The 23434-nt window shown below is 50.0% G+C and overlaps 3 protein-coding genes across 3 annotated transcripts; 2 read left to right on the forward strand and 1 right to left on the reverse strand.

The window, feature by feature from the left end:
* The first annotated feature begins 1197 nt into the window (after nucleotides 1–1197).
* Nucleotides 1198–7182, forward strand: LOC114855327 (SAM pointed domain-containing Ets transcription factor). Its single transcript, XM_029150460.3, has 6 exons — nucleotides 1198–1489; nucleotides 4647–5019; nucleotides 5499–5696; nucleotides 5791–5838; nucleotides 5997–6131; nucleotides 6207–7182. Exons 2-6 carry the CDS (start codon nucleotides 4656–4658, stop codon nucleotides 6383–6385), a joined length of 924 nt encoding a protein of 307 aa, XP_029006293.1. The 5' UTR covers nucleotides 1198–1489; nucleotides 4647–4655; the 3' UTR covers nucleotides 6386–7182.
* A 1242-nt stretch (nucleotides 7183–8424) lies between these two features.
* On the reverse strand, nucleotides 8425–19458 carry pacsin1b (protein kinase C and casein kinase substrate in neurons 1b). The gene is made up of 10 exons (XM_029150420.3): nucleotides 19300–19458; nucleotides 12731–12851; nucleotides 11679–11835; nucleotides 11373–11608; nucleotides 11136–11291; nucleotides 10886–11061; nucleotides 10697–10817; nucleotides 10496–10620; nucleotides 10239–10423; nucleotides 8425–9632 (listed from the first exon to the last, which is right to left on the reverse strand). The coding sequence occupies exons 2-10, from the start codon at nucleotides 12788–12790 to the stop codon at nucleotides 9523–9525; spliced, it is 1326 nt and encodes a 441-aa protein (XP_029006253.1). The 5' UTR covers nucleotides 12791–12851; nucleotides 19300–19458; the 3' UTR covers nucleotides 8425–9522.
* A 519-nt stretch (nucleotides 19459–19977) lies between these two features.
* Nucleotides 19978–22740, forward strand: rps10 (ribosomal protein S10). The gene is made up of 6 exons (XM_029150484.2): nucleotides 19978–20101; nucleotides 20513–20662; nucleotides 21346–21520; nucleotides 21878–21955; nucleotides 22403–22458; nucleotides 22650–22740. The coding sequence occupies exons 2-6, from the start codon at nucleotides 20513–20515 to the stop codon at nucleotides 22689–22691; spliced, it is 501 nt and encodes a 166-aa protein (XP_029006317.1). The 5' UTR covers nucleotides 19978–20101; the 3' UTR covers nucleotides 22692–22740.
* The last annotated feature ends 694 nt before the right edge of the window (nucleotides 22741–23434 follow it).

The raw sequence follows: 23434 nt of genomic DNA on the forward strand, positions 1-23434 counted from the left end.
TGATAATACTTTGGTTTTTCAGTCAGTGCTCTCAAGCTGCCTTCGCTCAGACACAACCCCAAACAACTGGAGGAAACGTCTTTGTTGAAACATTTTTTTTTATATCAACATCATACATTTAAAAGAAAGCTAATTAGAAACACATGTAATGTTACAACACAAATAGGATTTTTGGTCCTTGGAGACGCTGCGAACACTGTCCCCCATCGACGGACGATCGCTCTCTGACGGCAGTAACTGTTATTATTTGGCTCAGTTGGATCCTCCCAGTGGCGGAGTATTCAGATCCAGCTTGACGCACATATTCTCCTTTTCTAAACAGCCCCCAGGGCAGAATGAGGGGGGTTTGTCTGTCTACACGTGTGGGGATGGACTGGAGTGCTCTGCCTCGCTCACATGCAGCTGTTAAATCAGTTAAATCATCATGTGTCAGATCATCTGAATGGTTTTATGAGGAGGAGTTGAGAGGTTTATAGTTTTGTAGCAAAAAGAAATTCAAATCTAAAAATTAAACTCTAGATAATACAATGTTGTTTGAATAAATTTTTCTTATTCATAAAAATAATCCAGTACCTCAATTTTGATATGTATTTTATTTATGTTGGTAATTTATGTGCATTCTGTTGAAGCCGTTTTGTTGGACCAGTTTCACATGGTTTTACTTCATACATCACAATGTCATCTCTGAGTTTAGACTCTACCTTCACATACATTTTACTTTGTTGTGAAGCGGAGGAAAATAAAACTAAAGCGAAAATATTGGCAACATTTTACTGGTCGCATTAAAAAAACCTCAATAAAGTGGATATAAAGGTATAAAGGTAGATATAAAGAGAAAACATACAATGGTGTGTGAGTGAAGCAGATGTTCATCACCGGCAACATATTGCTCTTTGGTTTGTTACCGTCAGGGCTGAGGTCAGTGTTTGAGTAACTCTGAGCTAATCTGCAAGACACATGGCAACACACACACACACGCACACGCACACACACACACACACACACACACACACACACACACACACACACACACACACACACACACACACACACACACACACACACACACACACACACACACACACACACACACACGCCCACGCACGCAGCCACACACACCAACATGCACACACACACTGGGTTGTGTGCATAAGTAAACACAAGTGCCCTATAAATATAAATTGCCGTCAATGGTGCTGGAATTCCTTCGCACTCGCTCCCAGCCTCTCGTCCCGGCTCCTTCTCCGTTTGTTCACACCCCCAGCAGGTGCTTTCACTTGACGTGTAGTTTGCAGTTGTGCTTTAGTCTGTGACTTTCAGGTTAACTTTAATAAAGCCTGGGAGGCTCTGAGACCTCTGGCTGGGGGGACCTCTGGCCTCTCGTCGGTGCCGGGCTGATCCGGACCATCCTTCATCCTCAGCAGGAGCATAGCTGCTTCTGTCCACGTCCACTCAAGTCAAGTCAAGTCATCAGAGCATCTTCGCCTCGGTAAGAAGACGCTGCCTCCCACAGTCCTTTAATATGCAAACTGGAGGCTAAAGTTGACTTTTTAAAAAGTCAACTTTAGCCTGACTTTAACCCAACAAGGTTTTGGTTTTTCTATAGTATTACATAATTCTATATGATAAAAATATTTCTATTTTATATTTGGTGGTTTTTTACATTTGGTGATGAATTTTTCTTATATGAATCTTTCTTTCTTTACTGTAAATACTGTGATTGGAACAGCAGATTTTCAGTCTGATTCAAGGTGTAGGCTGTGAAAAATGCATCTGCTTTGGGTTTAATGTCTTTTTTGTGATGGGGGGTGGTGACGGTGGTTTGATGCCAGGAAACCACTTAGATAAGCTGCCACACTCAAAACAGGTTTCTACGACTATTCAGGGCAATTATGGATTTAATACTGACATTAAAAGAACATCCAATGGAGAAAAGGCAGCTGTGACAGATGATGCGGCTGCTTCAGCACTCGTCGTGACAGACTTTTATCAGTTTACTCTCGTTCCAGAGCAGCTGTGGCTGTTGTATTCTACTCATTGTAACCTAGGGTGAGAATGGAAACGCTGTGATGGAAGCGATGTGGTGATACCTACAGCAGCTGGACATGAGCTGCAGTGAGTGACACATACAGTCACAGGAGGTCTGTTGATGAAGCGGGTGTATTTTTTCAGACGGAGCTGCAGGAAGATGATCAGTATAAAAGCAGAATGACGAGGCTCCATCCTCAGCCTCATGCGAGTTGGAGAAGGTGGAGTCAATGTGTTACCTGTCGTATAAGCAGTGACTGCTCATAAGCAGCTTCCTGAACCTGCACACAGTCACAAGGCGCTTCTCAGCATCTACTGCGATCATGTGTCTGACCTTCTCTCAGTCAGAGACAGAGCGCTTCAATTACTGCTGCCTCCGTATCCATTTCTCCGTCTGTCTGCGGCATGTCACCCGTCTGCAGGTTAGGTGTCAGTTTGCAGAGTTTATCGCCTGCATCATAAACTGTTAAGCGTTTCTCAGGATTCTGGCCTGGGGCCAACACACCTGACTAACATCAGCAATGAATCACGCAGCGCAACCACATCCGCCGTTGGCAGTTAGCGCCTCGTCCAGGAGCAGAAAAACACGAAGGGCCCTTAAAAAAGGAGGCAAACACGCAACCTGTGACTGAAGACGCTGCAGACGCACGCGCAGACGCACGCTCAGACGCACCCGCAGACGCACCCGCAGACAGACGCACAGATGCACACGCAGACACATGCGCAGACGCACCCGCTGATGCCGACGCACAGATGCACACGCAGACACATGCGCAGACGCTCCCGCAGACAGATACACGCGCAGACGCATGCGCAGACGCACACGCAGATGCACGACATTAGCCTGTTTGCAGCTCATAAAGGTGAGTAAAAATAGGCCCAGGGCTCATTTACAATGTGAACAGAGCACCTGCACGCGCTGCTCCAGAGTCACTTCCTCCCGGAGACAATGCTCCGTCTCTTCTCCTTGTTCTCAGACCTGGGAATTCTCCACTTGCTCCAAGTGTCTCTTAACAAACAGTAACAAGGAAAAGTAATCCCCATTTAACAATGACACGGCAAACGGTCACGCCTGAATGCGCACACGCCTCAAACGCCAACAGGCGTCTGTGGGACGAGCAATTAGACGCCCTCTTCAATTTTCTTTGGGCGACGTCTTTTCTTTTCAACTCAGAATGAATTTTCGTTAAACACCCTAAAAGTTGGTTGTGTTAGATTAGACATGGAGACGTCACAAGGAACCCTTCCTCCAATCACTTTGTTCTGTGTGAAAAGAAGCCAAGCATGTAGAAGAAATATGGTTCCCAGGGAGCGCGAGGCCTCTTCCTGACTTCGCTGAGTAAATGGAGCAGGCGTTAATGCTCCTGAAATGAATATCAGCGTCTTGACCAAACTCATTTAGAGATCAGTCAGAGTCCTAATCCCTCCCCCGAGGGTGTGTTTGTGTCTTTCTCCTGTGTCCCTCTCTTCCTTTTGGAAGAAGGTACTATGGCTAAATTTGCTTTGCTAATGGGCTTAGCGCAAGCTGTTACAGAGCCCAGTCGACACGCAGCAGCGCGGCCGGGCGACCGGCGGCTTTTAATCTGAAAGGGGGAGAGCGGCCTATAGTTTACCAGACGTTTGGAGATGAAAGGAGGGCTTTGAAACGGGGGGTTGAGCGGCGCAGCCTGCAAGGCGGTGGGAAGGATCCCTGCATTGATCCTGGCTAAAAGTTCTGATAATATAGCATCAAGGGACCTGTGCTGCCCGAACAGGACGAAATCATAAAAACAAGACAAAAAAAGGAAAAAGAGGCTGAATGCAACCCTGACGGTCGGGTGATTTCAAAGCTCGCTGGGTGTAGTCTGTCATTGGGCAAATTACACAAGAGTTTAATTTCTTTGTGCCTTGACAAATAAAGCCATACCCACACACGAACATGTGCTCTGTGGGAGCCCTGTGTGACATCTGCCAGCTGTGGCCTTCACTTCCAGCATGACCACACCTGCCTCAGCTGACGTCCATAAAGCGACTCCTGAGCCAGAAGCACCTGCGAGCGTGAGCGCGCACGCTCCGCTCTCGCCCGAACCTCGGGTTTGATTAAAATCTCCAGCTGACACTGGAGACAGAGGGCCGCGGGGACGGCACCTCAGAAGCCAAAGCGGCTTCGGGTCTCAGTGCGAGTCACCCGCCCCCAGGACGCCGGCCATTCGGGCCAAATGACCCGCGAGTAAGAGGCCGAGTCCAATCCAGTTTGCCCCATGCCTGGCAGCGCGGCCGAGGCCGCTTCCCTGGAAGCGCCGCCGGGGCCCGGGTTCTTATAGAGCGCGGTGGCCCCGGTCCTGCTCACAGCTCGCTGTGGAGGGAACCGGCCTCAAGCTCCGATGGAGTCTGGTGCGAATCAGAAATAACAGCAGCTTTAAAGGTTTGTCATTTCAGCTTTTACTTTGAAACAGTGATTTGAGACGCTGCCTGATTTGAACCAGCCATTTACCCTCTGCTCACTAATGAAGACTATTTGAGGAGCACATCCTGAATCAACAGACTCTGGCTTTGAGGGCGCTTCAGGCAGCTCTTCGGGCTGCTCCTCTCTGTGTGCTCAGGCTTCATGTGGTTCCTCCTCTGTTCGGTGCCTCCAGGTGTCACTCATGTCAAACCTGGTGGGGACTCTGCCCGACGGCGCGGCCTTCGCGCCCCGCAGCGCGATGGCCGAGCACTCGGCGTGGGACCTGGGCGAGGCCAAGGCCGGCGCCCCCGGCCTCTACCTGTCCTGCTTCGACATGCTGCTCACCGAGGACGCGGCGTGGCTGGTGAAGGCGGCGCCCACGCCGCGCCTGGAGCCCCCGGAGGGGCCGGAGCAGTGCCCCGTCATCGACAGCCAGGAGCAGGGCCTGTCCCCGGGGCTGGAGGGGCCCGAGGAGGAGCGCTCCCTGGAGCAGGTGCAGTCGATGGTCGTGGGAGAGGTGCTGAAGGACATCGAGACCGCCTGCAAACTGCTGAACATCACTCCAGGTAGGCGGCACTGCGTCCCCTCAGAACGGCTGTTGAGCTTTTGAGACGTGTAACTGACTGAAAGTACACGCGGCTCCATGGGAGAAACCTGCCGCCAGTGTTGCGGGTTATTTGCAGGGAGAGCAGTATTGAGGCCTAAGCCGTGTGGACAGGATGACAGATCCCTAAACGATGTCCTCGCTGACGCACACGCGTGTTTGCCCGCTCCAGGATCCGTTTAATCCCGACCTTTCAAAGAGTTCTGCCGGATTGTGACAGTGGTGGTTCTTTCCTGCCAGGAGACGTGCAAACAGCCCCGAGGGCGAGGTCTCTGCCTCGCGCAGTGCAAACACACGGAGCTTTATGCATTGAAAGGCTCCAAGCCGTCGTAACCTATGCGATGCAAATGCACCTGTTCCACTCAAAGCGCCGTTTACGCAGTGTTTACAGTGAGTTTGAGGGTGACGTGTCCGTTCACCGTTCCCGCTCCGCCTCCTCAGACCCCATGGAGTGGAACGCGGGGAACGTGCAGAAGTGGCTGCTGTGGACTGAACATCTGTACAGGCTGCCCCACGCGGGCAAGGCCTTCCACGAGCTGACGGGGAAGGACCTCTGCGCCATGAGCGAGGAGGAGTTCCGCCAGCGCTCGCCCCCGTGCGGCGACACGCTGCACGCTCACCTGGACATATGGAAGTCCGGTAAGACACCGGGCTCGGGTCCGGCGCCGGCGGGTCGGCGTCGGGAGCGTGCGACTTGTGTCTGAGCTGAAACCTGTGGTTTGTTCGTCTGCAGCCGCCTGGATGAAAGAGAGGTGCTCGGTGGGAGACACCAAAACTGCAGGTGGGTTGGTTCCTTGTGTGAGGTCTGAAACTCCTTAAATAAGGAATTGCACTAAACCTATAACTAAACTAAACTATAAAACTGTAACAGTAATAGAGGATTTGCACTTCGATGCCAATGTGAGCTGTTGTGTGAGTGTAAAGGCTCTGTTGGTGCAGGGAGCGAGGAGCTGTGGTCCGAGGCCGACTCCTCCTGCTCAGGTCAGCCCATCCACCTGTGGCAGTTCCTCCGAGAGCTCCTGCTCAAACCCCACAGCTACGGACGCTGCATCCGCTGGCTCAACAAGGACAAAGGTGCCGTCCGCCGTAAGCTGCTGCGTTTGACCGGCCGCGTTGCAGGCTCTGACCCGCTGTCGTGCGTCCCAACAGGCATCTTCAAGATCGAGGACTCGGCTCACGTGGCTCGACTGTGGGGGCTGAGGAAGAACCGACCCGCCATGAACTATGACAAGCTGAGCCGCTCCATACGCCAGTACTACAAGAAGGGCATCATCCGCAAGCCCGACGTGTCCCAGAGGCTGGTGTACCAGTTCGTGCACCCCGTGTGAGGCCGCGGCCGAGAACAGAAACGGACGAGAAGGTGCCGAGTGCACGTGCACCGAGCGCAGACACGGCGACGCGGCCGCTCGGCTGCAGAAGGAACACAGAAAACAATCGCCAAAACCAACTGCCTTCCTATTTGCACAAACTGCCTTTGTTTCCTTTCAGTAATGTGATTGCTAATTAATCTTGACTCATGACTTCAAACAGCAGAATTGATTGCTCCTGCGTACGGACCGCAGGGAACTGAGCTCGTCTTGTGCCGCATCTGGAACCGCATCTGTTTGCGCTGGAGCCGGTTCTGCTGCCGCTGACGAGCGTGCGCTCGGGACCTTGGGTTGGTAAACACGCAGGCCGTCGGCAACGGGACGTCTCGTCCCGCACCAAAGGCAACGCGGACTCTCCATCAGGACCGCAATCCTTGGAAACGGGAAAGCCTCCCACTGAATTCAACCACTTCACGCTTCGAGGCCAATATCACGTCAGAGACACTGTTAGCGGGTAAAGTTAGAAGAAGCTGTGAAGTCTCACATGTTTGATTCCACTGTAAATACTGTAAGTGCTCAGGAAACGTGTACAGAGCTGCCTGGTTGTAGACTCTTAGTTATTTCATTGCTACAGTTTTGAAATGAATTAGTAATTTTATTAAAACATATAATATGTGAGCAAATCCTGACCCATACATTCACACATGTCACTAATCATGAAGATATCAGCTTGATTCTAATTTATTTATTGGAGGTCTGTGCTGCTTGCTTGCTTCCGTTGGGGTCTAAATACATTGTACACGGGTGTTTGAACAGAACCTGAGCCGGTGTCGTACTTTCAAACTGTGCCAAGTCTTCTTCAAACAGTCATTAGACATTCGCACTTTTCTGATTCCGATCTTTTTCGCACCGCTGATTTTTTGTCTTCGATGTCGTCCAACGGGTTTCAGGGTTTTTTGTAACTATGAGCCACAGATTGAAGGTGAGAGACGGAGGCTGTGAGCTGTGGACGCGCTGAACTGGGAGATGAACTGGAACTGGCGTCTCCATGTGCTGTCGTACTGAAGCTCATTGTGTGAATCCGACCGGTGACTTCAGGGCATCGCTGCAGCACACACGGCTTCTTTCTCTGACACATTACTGGGCCTCACCCACTTTCATCACTGCTAAAAACAACAACCGTTAACTGCGTTTCCACCCTGCGTTGATGGAGCCAAGACGCCTTCACTACCTCTGTGTGGGGCGGAGCAGCGGCTGTACTTCAAAGAACTCCACTTGGTGTTCTTCGTGCTGATGTCATGACCTCAACTCGCGTAATAATAGTCACGATTTACAATATTAATAATATTGAAGAACAAACTTGTTTCCTGGTTTGTGGCTACTTAAAAAACGCAGCCCAACCACAGTCTGCTTTAAGCTACATGACTGTGATGAACTACTTTTAGGACACGCATTCATGACATAAAGGACAACCGGTTATATTACTTGGATGGTCACGGGTTACATGCGGTGAAACCTCAAAGATCACTTTGTTTTCCCCTCTCGATCGTTATCTGCAGGTGTGGTTGATTGAAATAACTGATAGTGAAGGTTTGTGTTTGAGCATCTGGTTCAGGATGCGATGATTCCTGACACACCTGTGCCGCTTCCTCCCTCAGACCTGAGCGAGGTCAGTGGAGCCCTCTAGTGGCAGAACCGTATTTCTCAGACAGGATCTCACGCAGCAGACAGAGGTCTGCGTCTTCACACACTCATACGAGTCTTTTATTTTTGCTTATGCAGATGAACAGGCACTACAGTTTGGAAAAGTACAGCACTACGCTAAAAAAGAGGAAGCCCTCTAGTCTCCTTAAATGGGACAGAAACCCATTTAAATGGGATTCTGCATCCTTAAACGCGTCGCGGGAGTTTCACAGTGGATGCTGCAGGCGTGGGACGGCGTCCTCGCGGACGGAGGGGCCTGCGTGGTGAAACGTGAGAGGCTGGAGTCAGGTTCATGGGCTCATCGGAGCGTTGGCGCTCGCGCCGTCCGTAAGGCCACGTCCCCGGTCCCTGTGAGCGAAGGGAGCTGAAGCGCCCGAACCAGAGCCGCGAGGCTCTTCCTCGTCCCCGTCCTCGTCCTCGCAGCGGAGAGGCACACGCCTCATTAATAATTCAGAGGCAGATCCTCTTTCTGCAGCTTTCTCCGGCTGCATCCGTGCGGGAACAGCTCCTGCACGGCCTCCTCACGCCTTTAAACAGTCTGACCACGCTACGCTACATCATCACAGGCCCCGCCTCCAGTTTAGAGGAGGAACGCATCGCAGCAGGAGAAGTGGTCTGGAGCCGCCCGCATTCATAGCGAACAAGGCTGTGGTTCCAGGCGGCTTCTGCTCGTGGCGTCGTAGAAGCAGGGAGGAGAAACTAAATCAGAGGACGGGGGTGAATGGACATGAGAGCACACACTTCCACCCCACAGAGAGGCCCGGTGTGTTTCTATAGGTGGTCGTCTCCTTCTGAAGCTGGGACGCGCTGTCCAGTTGCTTAAAGCTTTTAAAGGAGGAGTTCAAAGGTTTTGGGAACGCGCTCGTCTGCTTTCTGGATGTGGGATGAGAGGAGGAAGCAGCCGCGCCCTGTCTGCGCAGACAGGGCCTGTCTGCGCAGACAGGGCCCGGCTGCGTGTCTGCTCCTCTAAAGTACAGCTGTTTGGTGTTTTACAGGCAGGTTCCTGAAGGGAAGATGTGTAACCTGGATTCCACCTCCTCCTCCAACTACAGGAAGAAAACGCCTGCATTTCCCCAAAACCTTGAACGACTAGATTATTATGTAAATACTTCACAAACAACAAAAACGGTGTATTCACGGGGGAGAAAACTGTACAAGCATCCAGACTGTAAAAAAGGCTCATATATGTACATGAAGCGCTCCCTCTGCCTCCAGGCACAGCTCATGATGTGGACATGACAGCTTGAGGACAGAACGCGCTGCGCTGCGCGTTAGCATCATTAGCATCATTAGCATCACAACTGAAAACAACGGCTGCACACAAAGACAATCGCTCGGTCGCAGCATCTGGAGCTGATCTTCTTCCAGTCCTGTCTGTGATGAGATAAGGAGCTCACTGAGGAAGCTTTGAGGTCTCTGCCGGGTCGGGTCGGGTCGGCCCGCGTCCGGAGCGCCTACATGGGCTCCACGTAGTTGGCCGGGTACAGGCCCAGCTGCCCGCTGTCCAGACGGCCTTTGCACCAGCCCTGCTCGTCCTCCTCCTCCAGCTTCGTCAGCTCGTCCCCTGGAGGGAAACACAGCGTGGGGTGGTGAAAGGAAGACGAGGTCACGACTCACCCGCTCTGACCCTCACCCGCTGTGACCCTCACCTGCTGTGAACCTCACCCACTCTGAAGCTCTGAACCTCACCCGCTCTGAAACTCACCCACTCTGAAGCTCTGACCCTCACCCGCTCTGACCCTTACCCGCTCTGACCCTCACCCGCTCTGACCCTCACCCACACTGACCCTCACCCGCTCTGACACTCACCCGCTCTGACACTCACCCGCCCCGACCCTCACCCGCTTTGACCCTCACCCGCTCTGACCCTCACCCGCTCTGACCCTCACCCACTCTGACCCTCACCCGCTCTGACACTCACCCGCTCTGACACTCACCCGCTCTGACACTCACCCGCTGTGACCCTCACCCGCCCCGACCCTCACCCGCTTTGACCCTCACCCGCTCTGATCCTCACCCGCCCCGACCCTCACCCCGCTCTGACGCTCACCCGCCCCGACCCTCACCCGCCCCGACGCTCTGACCCTCACCCGCTCTGACCCTCACCCACTGTGACCCTCACCTGCTCTGACCCTCACCCGCGCCGAACCTCACCCGCACTGACCCTCACCCGCTCTGAAGCTCAGCTCGTCCTGCTCCTGGCCGTCGTAGTCGTACAGCGCACGCACTCTCACGCCTTTGCCTGCGTCTTCGTAGAAGGGGTTGGAGCCTCCGTTGGTGTCGTTCCCTGAGCTCGGCGCCGTCTGGTCCTCGTCGGACCACTCTGTGGCCTGGTTCTTATCGTAGCTGCTGACGCTGAAGCCAAGAAAAGGCGCATTTACCCAAAGCCTGCAGGCCTTTATGCTTCTTGATGACACAAGGCGTTACCTTCCCCGGTCTCCAGCCTGAGCCTGCTCTGCTGCTGTGGAGACGTGGGTCAGCATGACTCCATCGCTGGATTTCTTTATCTTCTCCTTCTTGGAGATGTTGTGGACGAGATCGGGGTTGTACTCCTGCAGGACATGGGACCTGTTCAGTGTTTGTGACCCCATGTGATTCCATGGACCCGTGCTTTGTCACCGCTCCTACCTCAAACTGTGGCCAGTTCATGTGCATGCCGGGCCCGTGGGTGCTGCTGAACCACTTCAGGTCCTCCTGCGGGCTGGCTGTCACGATGGTGCGTTCAAGTTCTCTGTACACCGTGGCGTAGCTGGGAGAGCACAGCAGGGGGTTAGCGTGTGGGCAAAGAGGTGATTGTGAAACCGTCACCAGTCCAACCTTTGGTTCTCTGTGAGGTTGAGGTGGCGTTTGACGTCCAGCAGCACCTCCCGGAGGAAGCTCAGCCTCTTCTCCTCGAACTGCTGGCACTGGTCGAACACCTGCTCCATGTTCTCCATGTACTGCGGGGTGCACTTGCTCAGCTCGTCCAGCGCTTTCTCGTACTTGTCCTTCGCCTGGTGTGGACACGAACACAGGCTGTGGCGACGTCGCCCGTTGTTGCTGAAAAGCGCACGGACGACGTTCTCACCTTCTGCGAGTCCTGTTTGCACTTGTCCACCTTCTCCTGGAGCTTCTTCTGCTGGTCGGCCGTCACCGACGCCTCCGCCCTGCTGTTGGCCTCTCTGGTCGATGCCAGCTTCTCCTCCTTGCAGGCCATGTGGTACGACTTCTTGGCAGCCTCGAGCTACGGCAGGAAACAGAAACAGGAGACAGGAAATGGACCCACCTGTTGAGCGGCGCAGGCAAACGCTGGTGAAGGACTCACCTCCTTGAGCTTCTTGGCCCACGGCTTCTGGGCCTTCCTGAAGCCTTCGTCTGCCTCTTTGGTTTCCTTGAATCCTCCCATCATCTGCTTGTGATACGAGTCCTTCTGCCAGTTCTTCACCTTTTCAAAGTCCTCGTTGACCAGGCTGTTCTTCACTTCCTGGTGCAGCTCGCTCACCTTCTCGGCCTCGGTCATCACCCCCATCCAGGCTCGCTCCACGGTGCCGTACTGAGGCCCTGGTGGGAGGGACGGGGGAGGTGACGCGGGGACGCACGCGCGTTAAACAGCTCCACGAGGGCAGCTCACCTTTGTCCACCAGCTGCCTCCACCTCTTGCACCACTCGGTCAGCTGCTGCGCGTAGGCTTTCTCGATTTTGGCTCGCTCCTGGATGCAGTTCATCAGGTCGTTGCAGAGCCGATGACCGTCGTCAATCCGCTTCACGGTGCGCTTGTAGTTTCCAACCTGACAAACAAACAGTGTTTTGGGTCACAAACGCCTCCGGCGCCGTCTGCTCCCTTTACTGGAGCTCTGAACTCCCACGCGATCATTTTTATTAGTGCAACTGGCTGCTCATAAATTCAAATGAGGCTTCATGGCTGATGCTGACGCAGCTACCACCACCTTAGTAAAGTGTCCTCTCAGCCCACAGGTGATGCACTGAGCAAACACAGCTCAGCAGGTGAGAGCCCCCTGCTGTGTAGACTCATAATAAAGGCAGGGTTAATGCCATCGAAGCTACAGCTCCCTACGTGCATCATCATCATCATCATCATCAGCAGCAGCAGCAGCAGCAGCAGCAACTTCAGCTTCAGCAGCAGCAGCAGCCTCTTCTGTCCGCCCAAACATTACACGTGAACTACACCAAAGCAGGAAATGGCTGCGTGCTTCATCAGAAGCAGCCGGCCGAGTCAGCGCTCGGCGGCCGCACTGCCGCAGCGACGGACTGTGATTTAGTGGCTGTTTGCTGGAAGGAGACACCTTCGCTGCAAAGGCAGGATGAGCATAAAACACGGCCGTGGTTGAGAGGAAAAGGTTTGTAAAAGCCAAACATGTGCCGAAACGTGACGGATGAACCCTTCTGTCCTCCAGTATGAGACAGCAGCAGCTTCACATATATATGGAGGTGAACCCAGATCACAAAGTCAGAACCTGTGCCCTGACATGTGAACACATCTGTACAAAGCGTCACATCGAGGACACGTCCCTGTGGGATTAATACACGAGTCTCTCTCTGATGAAACTTTATGCTGCCATGCTGTCCTAACATTGGACTGGCCCTGTTCAGGCTTAACTCTGGGCCTGAACACAGCTGGTTGATCATGTGTTACATGAAGCAGGCTCAGCGACAGAGTCTCACCTCCCAGAAGCTGTCTGTGGCCTCCTCCTGCATGGCCGACTCGTCGTAGGCTCCAGACATGCTCCCAGATGGCAGGCGTTCAGGCTGTGGTGGTCTGCAGCAGCGTAATGCTCCTCATGCACTGAGACAGAAGAGGGGAGGAGATGAAGGACGAGTCAGACATCTGTAAGCAGCACAACGGGAGCAACCACTGCCTGCTCGCGATCGGAGGCACTGACTCACCAGCCTCCGTCACAGCGCCGCGGCCTAATTCCAGAAATCGCTCCTCATTTGACTCAACGAATACCATCCCAAGGCCCCAGTAATTATTAGCGGTGACATGATTACTAATAATGACATCTGCTGAATTTAGGGTAAGAAATAATTTGAGTGAAGAGGCCCATAGCAGCGAGGAGTCAAGGACGAGGCATAAAGACAGAACACGAGAAGAAGAAACACTGAACAGCGACCGAAGAGACGCGCTGACATATAAAACACAACATTAGCCCAAATCGGCTGCAGCCTCGGTTCAGGTTCAGTTCACAGCCCACGCTGCACTTCATTCATGATGGGAATGAAGCACAGCTAGTGAGGCGTGGACTACAGCTCCTTACGGCCTCAGCACACGCTCTGTCCACTTTATGCTACACTTAAGCATAGGATCAAATGTATATGAGCAATCAGACTCTTGTTTGCAGCAGTGCGAAATCTTAGAATCACACGGTTTTCACTTGTTACAGTGCTTTTAGGGACTAAATGCAGAGTGAGGATGCAAATGAAGCCAGTGGAGGATCACTCTGCTGTTCTCAGTGCAGGGACGTGGTCTGAATACAAAGTGATGTGATGGTGGCAGGATTCACCCAGTGGGCGACAGCACCAGTTCAACTTTCCTTTGATGCTGAGGTGAGAAGACACTTTGCCTCTTCACACAAGTTGTAAACCTAAGGTCAACAATTCTAATAATTCCAATAATCAATAATTAACCATAAAATGGTTGATAAAAAGGCGACAAAACGAGAAAACAAAGCTTTGATAAAGCAGATCTGAAACAATAGCAGTAGAAGCAGTGGTGGTGTGTTGTGATGGGGGCAGGGGGAGGGGCGGGAGCTGCATGGGTATTTGGGTCAAACGTGGACCCTTGGGTGGATGGAGGGAGCTTTTGTCAAAGACGAGCGCCTGAAACGAGGGAGGTGAAGAGCACAAACTCCTTTAAAGTGAATTTCCACAGCGAGCCTCGAGTGAACGCGTGCGGCGCCGGGTGGAAGTGGGCGCTTATCGCGCTCGGTTAATCCATTAGCAGCGCCGAGAGGGGCTTTTGTTCAGGGCAGCCCCTCGCCTTCACGTGTGAAGGCAGACGCAGCGGAGCACCACAATCACTGACTCTCCTTCCCCTCAAAAGCAGTGGAACTGAGAGCTACACCCACGGGTTGTACACAGACACCATAGGTGCCCACACACACAAAGCAAACAGCACTGAGGCTCCGTCGTCACCTTCGCTGCCTCCATCCCTCCTCCTCTTTCATCCTCAGCCTCCCAAACCGAGACCGCGGAGAATCCCACCCAGCGCCAGTTAGCGTTAGCGCCACTACTCCCAGCAAGGCATCCACACGTGAAGAGAGTCAGACAAAGGCTGTCAGCACATCCCCCACAAGCGCAACAAAAGCTTACCCCCGGTCCTCCATCGACGGCGGCTACAGCTACGAGAGTCGACACGTGGGCTCCTCTCAGACCCTCGCCTCCTCCTCGCCTCCTCCTCCCTTCCTGCTCCTCCTTTTGCTCGACCCTCCCTCTCTTACTGGGAGATGGAGCATCAGTAAGCTATTCCTGCCTGCAGCGTGTGTGTGTGTGTGTGTGTGTGTGTGTGTGTGTGTGTGTGTGTGTGTGTGTGTGTGTGTGTGTGTGTGTGTGTGTGTGTGTAAATCCGGGGGTGTTTTGCTTGAATGGCTCAGACAGAGCAACAAACCAGGGAGGAGAGAGAACAGGTGGAGGATGAGCAGCGTGGATGAGTTTGACCAGACTATGAATGAATGTTCAGATAAAGAAAGAGACGCTTTTACTATGTTTCATTAACAAATTAGGAATGGGAATAATAAAGCAGCAGGAGCTGAATGATAACATTTAATGAGGTCTGACTTCTGCTGTGATGTTATATGTAGTTTCATTATTTCAGCTTTTGTGGGAGAATACGTGGAGTTTCATGGCTTTGGTTTGGTGGTTTAAAGCCAGGCGTTGTGGAGGTTACGTAATGGGAGATTATGACACACACAGCTGAGGTATGAAGGGTGAAGGTGACTTAAAGACAGACACAGAGAACCAGGCTGACATGGCAGCAATAAAGGAATTAGTAATTAGACGGGTTCAGAACTAAAAGTGAAGCTGTAGCGTGGAAATGCTAATATGAACGCAAACACCATGAACTTCCATCAGTTACAAAATAAAACAAGGAGTAAAAACTGTGCATTAACCTTCATCCATCACAAAAGCAACAGGAAACAAACACTGGCCTTTCCCATTAGAGCTGATGAATAAAATGAGGAAATCTAGGAAGTAAACAACCGCCGCTGCAGCTTTTTGTTAGTTACAGTCATTATCCAGTAATTACACAGGGGTCAATTAATGACTCTGCTCTGTCAGCACGCGTTAAAAAGGTGCGCCTCATCTTCCCCCAGGACAAACACTGATAACTGATGAATGGTGGGACTCTAGTCACACTTTAGGCACAGCGTTTCCTCCTAATGACAGGTTTCTTTTTGGAGAAATAGAAAATAGAGGAGGAAAAGAATCGCAGCAGGAAGATTCTGTAGCTTCAGCTGAGCAGTGTTTGACAGCAGCCACTTTCCAAATAGCAGCGTATTTGAAACACAGCTTTTCAGTAATAATGAGAATTAGACAGGAAAGCGATGCTCTGAGCCACGCAGAGTCACATCCATCAATAATTCACAGCGCCGTGAACAGACAGACGAGACGACCGACGGACTCTTTAAGCTTTGATGGAATCTCACGTCACCGTCAGGACCCTTTGACCATTAAACAGATGAAACTGTGCAGGTGAGTGTGAGCGCTGAGCCGCCGCCAGTTCACCGCCTGCGTCCAACGCCGGCCCCGTCCCAAAGAGGACCTCTGTGACACTGGACAGTGAAGTGGTGGAGCCTCAGCTGCACGCAGCCAGAACCAGAACCGACCGCGGGCCGAGTCCAACGTCCAGTGTGAGAATGCGCTGACACACCTGAGGCTCAGCCGCTTCCTTACAATATTCATGCATCATCAATAATCCACAACGCAGGGACGCTGGCTTCAACACGCCTGTTTTTAGCAGCTGCGGCCTTTAAACAGAGCCCCACGGATCCTGGTTATTTATCCGAGATAAGTTAAAGAGTTACTAAACCTGGTGGTTTAAACCCGCTCAGTCCTCGTCGCTGCCGCTGGTCCGAGACCGACACCTGAGAGCGTCCCTGCTCACCTGCGGCCCAGCGCGCCCTTCCACACGCACACCTGAACTTTGGCACGCGCCGAGGACACGCATTAAGCCATTAATAATTAGCCAGTGGTGGGAAAGGGCGGCGCTGCTCGTCACACAGAGGCCGATCGGGAGAAAGGACCGCACAGAAAGTGGTCAAAAAAGCAGCGGGGACGGACAGAAAGAGGAGACGGTACCGGCTGTCAGGGGACCGGGTCATCTGAGCTGCAGCCGCACAATCAATACAGACGTCCTGACTAAGTTCTACAGTTAGCTGATGCTAATGAAATGCATTTCCTGTTCCTGACCCTCCATCGCTCCACGTGGACAGATGCTCACATCCCCCGTCTGCGCCGTCTGTGTGTCATCTAATCATGTTTCTCGGTGAGGGGCCCGCTCTATTTGACCCCCGTGTTATATCCCATTATTGCAGGAAGTCATTTACAACAGGTCTGCTCCGAGCCCTCATACCTCAATCTTATAAATGAGTCCGGTTTCCTGCTGGGTTTAATAGCAGGGCTTTTATTGTTGTAGGAAAGCCACTGCTATTAAGGGTGGTTACTTCATATACATAATCAAACTGAATGCCTCTGATGCCACAAAGGAGACTTCAGCAACGGAGAAAAGCTCCAGAATTTGAATGTGAATGAGGAGCTGCAGCCTGTGCTTCTCATTCACAGGCTCGTTGCTCTGCGGCTCCGATGCGCCACTCAGTGCATCAGAGTCCGAGCCGCGGACGCCAGTGGGCAGGAATGTCCGTGGGTGAAGCGCCGCGGCTCATCGAGGGCGATGCAGCTGCCGAGGGCTGCACACGCGCGCACGCACACACAGAAGCCTCCGTTATTGTTCTGCGGAGTGAAAATTCTCCCGGTTCGTTCGTTTCGGAGGCGGCATCAGCGACACACGTCTGAACTGTGCTGCTGCTCAGCGCTCAGGCCGAAGGAGCATCATCAGCAAATGGAGCTTTTAAATCAACCTCCATATGTTGATCATCAGAACGCATACACTCACGGACCCCACGCCTATCACCGTGGCAACCACAAGCCCCCTTCCCTCCTCCCTGCGTGGCTCTGCGGCTCCTCACTGACACTATAAATCTGAGGGGCCGGAGCGGAGAACCTCTAACAGCCTCTGGTTGTTGCTCCGTCCACCGCTGAGGTTCCCCGGAGACACCAACCCGCGTATCGGGTTCTGCTACGTAGAAGAACGCGCCTCACGTCATCTGTCCTGAAACTGAGCCTGGTTCCGTCTAGTCACCGTCCCCACTGCTCGTCCCAGGAGCGCGCAGCTCGAAGCCTGCGGCCGAGATTCTGCTGATTCAGAGTGTGGGTCCAGTGCAGCGGATGCAGAGGGGACACGAGGGCTGGACCCAGTGGATGCACCCAGAACCAGGACCAGACGCAGCCCTGCCTTTCCTAAAGCATGAGCATCCTGCATGCTAGCTGCCGGAGCATCAACCAGGCTCCGTTCAAACATTTATGACGGACTGGGTCTTGTGGTAACTCTGATGAACTGGGGAAAAGTGAGCATTTTAAGTGCATTGATCCAAACCCAGACGCAGATGGAAAAGGAGGATGTCTGAGGCCACGGGTTAAAAAGGCTGCAGGGCCCAATAGACAGGCTTCACTCGCGTCATGTCAGACTGAGGCCCTGAGCAGCAGATGTGGCAGAAACCCGTAAGTATTGAAGGGAACAGTGGCGTCCGTGTCTGCGGGGAATAACAAGGTCAAACGTGTTGTTTTACACAACAAAAAGGCGACTCTGGGTCCGGTCTAATTAATTCCATTAGCGGCGCCTCGTCTGTCCGTCAAACGCAAAAGAGGCTGCAAATCAAATCAGGGGGTCCAAATTGTCACAGGAATCAATGCAGTTAGAATGAGCTCCAGCAGAAGCGCTCCAACGCGTGCAGAGGCGTGCATTCAATCACGTTCATCATATTTCATAATAACAGGCATTCAGTGGCTCACGGGTGAAGGCGTGTTTGTTATGGCAGCATGATGCGCTTCACCGTCAGGAACGAGCAGAGACGCTGACTCCATAACAAACACAGGGACGGGAAACTTTCCATAAACCTCACGTCAGTCTTTGTGTCTTTATGGGGTTCAGACTAAAACTGTTAAATTATGTAATCGGTGACTGTTAATACACACATCACATCAGCCCGTGTGTTTCAGATCAAAAGAGGTGGAGAGTGGAACTATTTCATGTTGCAGCAACAGGCACAAATTCAGTGACTTTTCACTGTGTTTGCACCGCGTTCGGACAAAAATAAGAACAAATCTCTACAACACCCATAATAATCTGCTGAGTCACACACACTTTGCCTTTACACCAAACGACCAGAGCTCCTTCAGAGCCCCTGAAGCCAGTGCTTTTACACTGAGCACGTCACACACAGGCCCATGAGGAGGAAGCTGTGGAAGAAGCTCAGATATCACAGTTCTCAATGATACGCATTGGATAATGATCAATACTGGTCATTTTGTGTAGTTCTTTTTTATGTTTATATTTTTGTCTAACTTTATAGCTTATCCTGCACCAAACCCACACTCTGGTTCAGAACCGTGGACAGAGCTCACTGTTCAGGAGCAGGTCAGCATATCAGCACAGCTCTGGGCTGAGCCAGCATCACATAAGATACAGTTATGAATCCACGAAGCGTGAAGGTGTGAGGGAAATACAAGGTTTTCACTTCACTAAGCACCCAGCCGCCCTCCGCTGCTGCAGCCTCGGCTCATTCAGCTGCATCCTCCGCACCAACGTCCCCACTGTGTATTTGTCTAACGTGAGCTGTCCTTAGACCCTTCAGGCTCCGTTTAGTTGCTAATAAATGCCGTGCAACATGAGCAGGTGCAGTCGTTGGCCGACGTTCAAGTTACATCTGCCGCACTTCACAAACTGCAGCTTGACCAAGTCAAGCGAACGTGTCACCAACATTATTGACGAACACTCGTATTTTCCAAACACTTTCTTACTTTCGGCTGCGCCGTAAACGGTAGACATCTCTGTTCACCGAAACCAAATGTAACGGTTCAGCAGTTATGGCTATAAATTAAGCTACTTTGTCAATTAACAAACCGAACCTGGTTGCTAATTAATTACACGCGGCTATGGATCATTAAGAATAACATACCGAGAGGGAATTGGACTCCAGCTTTGTCCTGTAGTTTTAACACATAACCATTGTCTTTCACCGCGGGGACTTTCTCCGCTGTGTCGCCGGTAGACGCAGCTCAGAAGCGCCGCCAGATGGGGGATGGTCCCAGAGAGCGCGGTGTCAAGCACAGGTAGCACACACGGTCCGGCTTCCGGCAGTGGCTTTCAAAATACACGTCCGAGGCGGAAGTTGTTTTTATGTTATCAAATTGGCTATTTGTCTTAAAATCATTATAATGACGCTGCAACCATTAGGCATTGGTGATTAAGTTATCAAAATTAAATTAATCTATTGTGATTTTAATAATCGGTGATGCGTTTTAATCTTAAACTAAGATGTAATTGTCTGTGGGAAGGCATTTTGGCTTAATACATTCTGCACAGTGTTAATATTTTATTACAAAATAACTGGAAATACAAGATGTGATGGATTGAGTAATTATTAGTCAGGTGAATGGTGTTGTGTAGTGGTGAGATACCAGTCGGTGTTAATTCGGGTACTGCTGTTATACGCTAGCAGGTAATGACGCAGTTTCTACAGTAACTTTTAAAATATGTATAATAATAAACCAACTTTACAAGTGTCTTACGTATATTATTGTTTTTAATTGGTACAAAGTAAAATACCTTTCCGCTATGCGCTATTTTGACCTAGCTGTTGTTCTCTTCCACGTCGAGAGGAGGCGGTGTCGCCTCCAGCGGACACGGTCCGAGTGGATAAACCTTCCTGATCAACGACTGTCGTTCCTTCCGGCTCCGGTCCCATATCAAGTGGAAAGGTAAAGAGAAACTCGGCGTAACAATCTAAATATATCTTCAACATCTTATGGTCTATTAAACAACAGTATTACACGTTTGACAGTTATGAACGCCACAATGAGATATTTGATCATATTTTGTCCTTAAACACTATTTAACGAGCATTATTAGTCGTGTACGTGGGGAAGTGATCTTCGCAAGTGGCTGCCATATTTATTTGTTAATACAGGCGGCCTTGGTCGCCAATAATGTCTATAAATGTATATAACCAGTCATTAGTAGTTAAATTTGATCCAAGCGTTTTGTTCCACCGTTTCGGGTTGTAGGTTGTGTCGTTTGACATCAGTAATTGACAACCTAGCTAAGAGGCTAGCCGGTTAGCATTCTGGCTAAAGTGATGGCGCTGATTTGTAACTTGTTATTTAACACAGATGCTGATGCCCAAGAAGAACCGCATTGCTATCTATGAGCTCCTCTTCAAGGAGGGAGTCATGGTGGCCAAGAAAGATGTTCACCTGGCCAAGCATCCCGAGCTTGCTGACAAGAACGTGCCCAACCTTCATGTGATGAAAGCGATGCAGGTGAGAACGGTGGCATAGACAACATTAGTGCTGTGGAACTTTCTTAGACGATGTGTTGAGTACTAATTTTTCAATACTAGGAGTGTTCAGTTTATGAAGGTCTGGTTAAAGATCATACTTCACATATTTGCAAAGTACGTAACGACTCAGCCAGAATGGAGACGGGCATTGGATGAAGTCATCTGTCGAGTCAGCATAGATGTACCTTAGACAAAAGGATTAGTTTTGCACAAATTTTTGTAAACGTAAAAAAGTTTGTAAACATAATAGCTTTAATTTTAATATACCAATCTGTCATTTGCACACTTGCGAAGTTGGTCTGTAATACAAAGGTACAACTTATTTTATGTACAGTACAATAAACTACAGTAGTTTATTGTAGTATAACAACTTATTGGAATGTCAATCATCATTGTTCACATGAAACATAACAATAAAGGTGCAAGAATACCCAGATCTAAACCAGTGACCAAATTTCCACATCAGAGTTACGCCAGTTATTCTGGTTCATTTTGTAACTGTAGGAAAGCAAATTCTAGCAAAACTTGTCACTAGCATAGAGTTTAATTAGCATTTTTCTTCCCCTGCACGGTTCTGCTGCTGAAGTGGCTTGTGATATTGTTGTGATATTTTCCAACGTTTTCCATAGGTTTATAGTCAATTTGTGTGTTTTGTCTCTTCAGTCCTTGAAGTCCTGTGGGTATGTCAAGGAGCAATTTGCCTGGCGTCATTTTTATTGGTACCTGACCAATGAGGGTATCCAGTACCTGAGAGACTTCCTCCACCTTCCCCCTGAGATCGTGCCCGCCACCCTGCGCCGCCAGACTCGCCCTGAGACCGCAAGGCCCAGGCCCAAGGGTAAGCTCATGGTTGTACATACCATGCAGTATTGATTCACTGGTGCTGCCAGTTTGTCAGTTATACTGGATCATGTACAAAACTCTCTACTGACCACTTAAATGACTACTTATTAGTTGACTTGTCTGGAAATATGTTGAAGTAAAGTTACTTCTGCAGCCGTGATAAAAGCATCTACCAAAAGAGTAAATGGTTTAGGATGATTTTTAACTGCTTTTTAAGATTTATGGCAATGCAAATCTTCAATTTGCAATAATTTTAATATGAACATGAAGCAGTCTCAGAGACAAAGGTTTTACTGGCTTAAAGGAAATATTTATTGGTGCTGCAGCTCAATGTTGTCTTTTCCTACTGCAGGAATGGAAGGAGAGAGGCCGGCCCGCCTTAACCGTGGAGAGGCTGACAGAGATGCATACAGGCGATCTGCTGCTCCCCGTAAGTACCTTCAAGGAGAATGTTCTGATGCTTTGTCATCTAGAAATGCCCCCAAATGTAATGCACCTCACTATGGCTATGACAGAATATTTCCTTCATAATGAACAGCCTTTTCTGAGGAAAATTCAAACATTGCACAATAACTATAAATAAAGCCGCTGTGGATTTTTAGATTGTATAGGCGTAGCTACAGTGAACTACAAACCTCTTTAGAAGGAAAGGCTGCAGACATGGCTCAATAGAATTCTGCAACTTTCAGCTTATTTCCAGTTGGTTCAATGACTAACATTGCTGCATAGACCTGTGGAAATAAAGACGTAATTTTTATAAATGATGCAAACACTGCTAAGGCAGCTTTCTCCAAAGGAGATGTAACTCTGAAGGAGTTAAGATTTGCTAAACATCATTTAGAAAGTTGATTGACCTTTTTTCCTCCCCCTCATTTAGCCGGTGCTGACAAGAAAGCGGAGGCCGGTGCTGGAGCTGCTACAGAGTTTCAGTTCGTAAGTACTTTTTGCTTTTTAGTAGAGATTTTCTAAATATTTTGTATTCATGTAAAAATAGCACAACGGCAAAGTGAATCCTGGTTTGACATCAGTTTCTAGAAGGAATGTGAGGAAGCGGTTTGCTTTGTTCTATAAAGCTCTAAATCTTGGTTTATCTGTTGATCATGCTTTTGTTTTCTTTATTACAGAGAGGTGGCTTTGGGCGTGGCAGAGGACAGCAGCCTCAGTAGATTCACTATCTCTTTCTGTATAATAAAAAAAATCCAAACAAGTTTCGCATCTCGCTGTTGGTTGTATTATTGGCATTTCATATGAATTTTAAGAAAATGGTTTGTCATTTTTGAGCCATAGTCAAGGTTTTGTAGAGCAGGACAAAGGTTCATAAACCTATATCGTTATGGCTAAAATATGAAGGAATGGATACTACTATAGTTGTGATGTCAGGTGATAAATGGCAGCTTTCTCAGATTTGCAAATATATTAAATTAAAAATAAAACCTAATACTAGATGCATTTCTAAAGCTGCTACCACCATTCACAAATAAAATTTTTTTCAACTGTTTATACAGAGTATTGAAGTATACAATATGTTCATAGGTTTTAAACAAAGGACTAATTTTTATATTATCTGTAGGTGCAAGAGAAGCTTACTAAAGGACTTAACAGCTGTTTAAGGTGCTGTCAGTGCAGTTGTACATGATCTGTCCTGGTAGCATATAGATTACAAAAGTTCAGTAGACCATCACACAAGCCTGAATGTGAGAACTGGTGTTCATTTGTTGGCACACAATACTACAATCTTTAGTCTTCTAGGTGTTTTGAGGGAAACACTTCTTTAAAAATGTAAGATATTGCAGGCACACATTTAATGATATGGTTTGACTGCTGTGCTGCAAGAGGCTGAACATCTGTTTTTTATGTTTTTGCTGTGGCCACCAGATGGTGCCCACTAATAGACAAGAAGCTTTAATGC

This window comes from Betta splendens, chromosome 5 (genome assembly GCF_900634795.4).
Source record: "Betta splendens chromosome 5, fBetSpl5.4, whole genome shotgun sequence".
In the NCBI taxonomy this organism is placed as follows: Eukaryota; Metazoa; Chordata; class Actinopteri; order Anabantiformes; family Osphronemidae; genus Betta; species Betta splendens.

Bases quoted from the DNA above. Each gene is read 5' to 3' on its own strand.
- pacsin1b (XM_029150420.3), bottom strand. From the start codon at position 12,790: ATGTCTGGAGCCTACGACGAGTCGGCCATGCAGGAGGAGGCCACAGAC. The intron at 11,836-12,730 runs GTGAGACTCTGT...TTTGTTTGTCAG, and splicing joins CCACAGACAGCTTCTGGGAG to GTTGGAAACTACAAGCGCAC. The intron at 10,818-10,885 runs GTTGGACTGGTG...GTGCTCTCCCAG, and splicing joins AACCTCACAGAGAACCAAAG to CTACGCCACGGTGTACAGAG.
- LOC114855327 (XM_029150460.3), top strand. From the start codon at position 4,656: ATGTCAAACCTGGTGGGGACTCTGCCCGACGGCGCGGCCTTCGCGCCC. The intron at 5,839-5,996 runs GTGGGTTGGTTC...CTGTTGGTGCAG, and splicing joins GGGAGACACCAAAACTGCAG to GGAGCGAGGAGCTGTGGTCC. The intron at 6,132-6,206 runs GTGCCGTCCGCC...GCGTCCCAACAG, and splicing joins CTGGCTCAACAAGGACAAAG to GCATCTTCAAGATCGAGGAC.
- rps10 (XM_029150484.2), top strand. From the start codon at position 20,513: ATGCTGATGCCCAAGAAGAACCGCATTGCTATCTATGAGCTCCTCTTC. The intron at 21,521-21,877 runs GTAAGCTCATGG...TTCCTACTGCAG, and splicing joins CGCAAGGCCCAGGCCCAAGG to GAATGGAAGGAGAGAGGCCG. The intron at 21,956-22,402 runs GTAAGTACCTTC...CCCCTCATTTAG, and splicing joins CAGGCGATCTGCTGCTCCCC to CCGGTGCTGACAAGAAAGCG.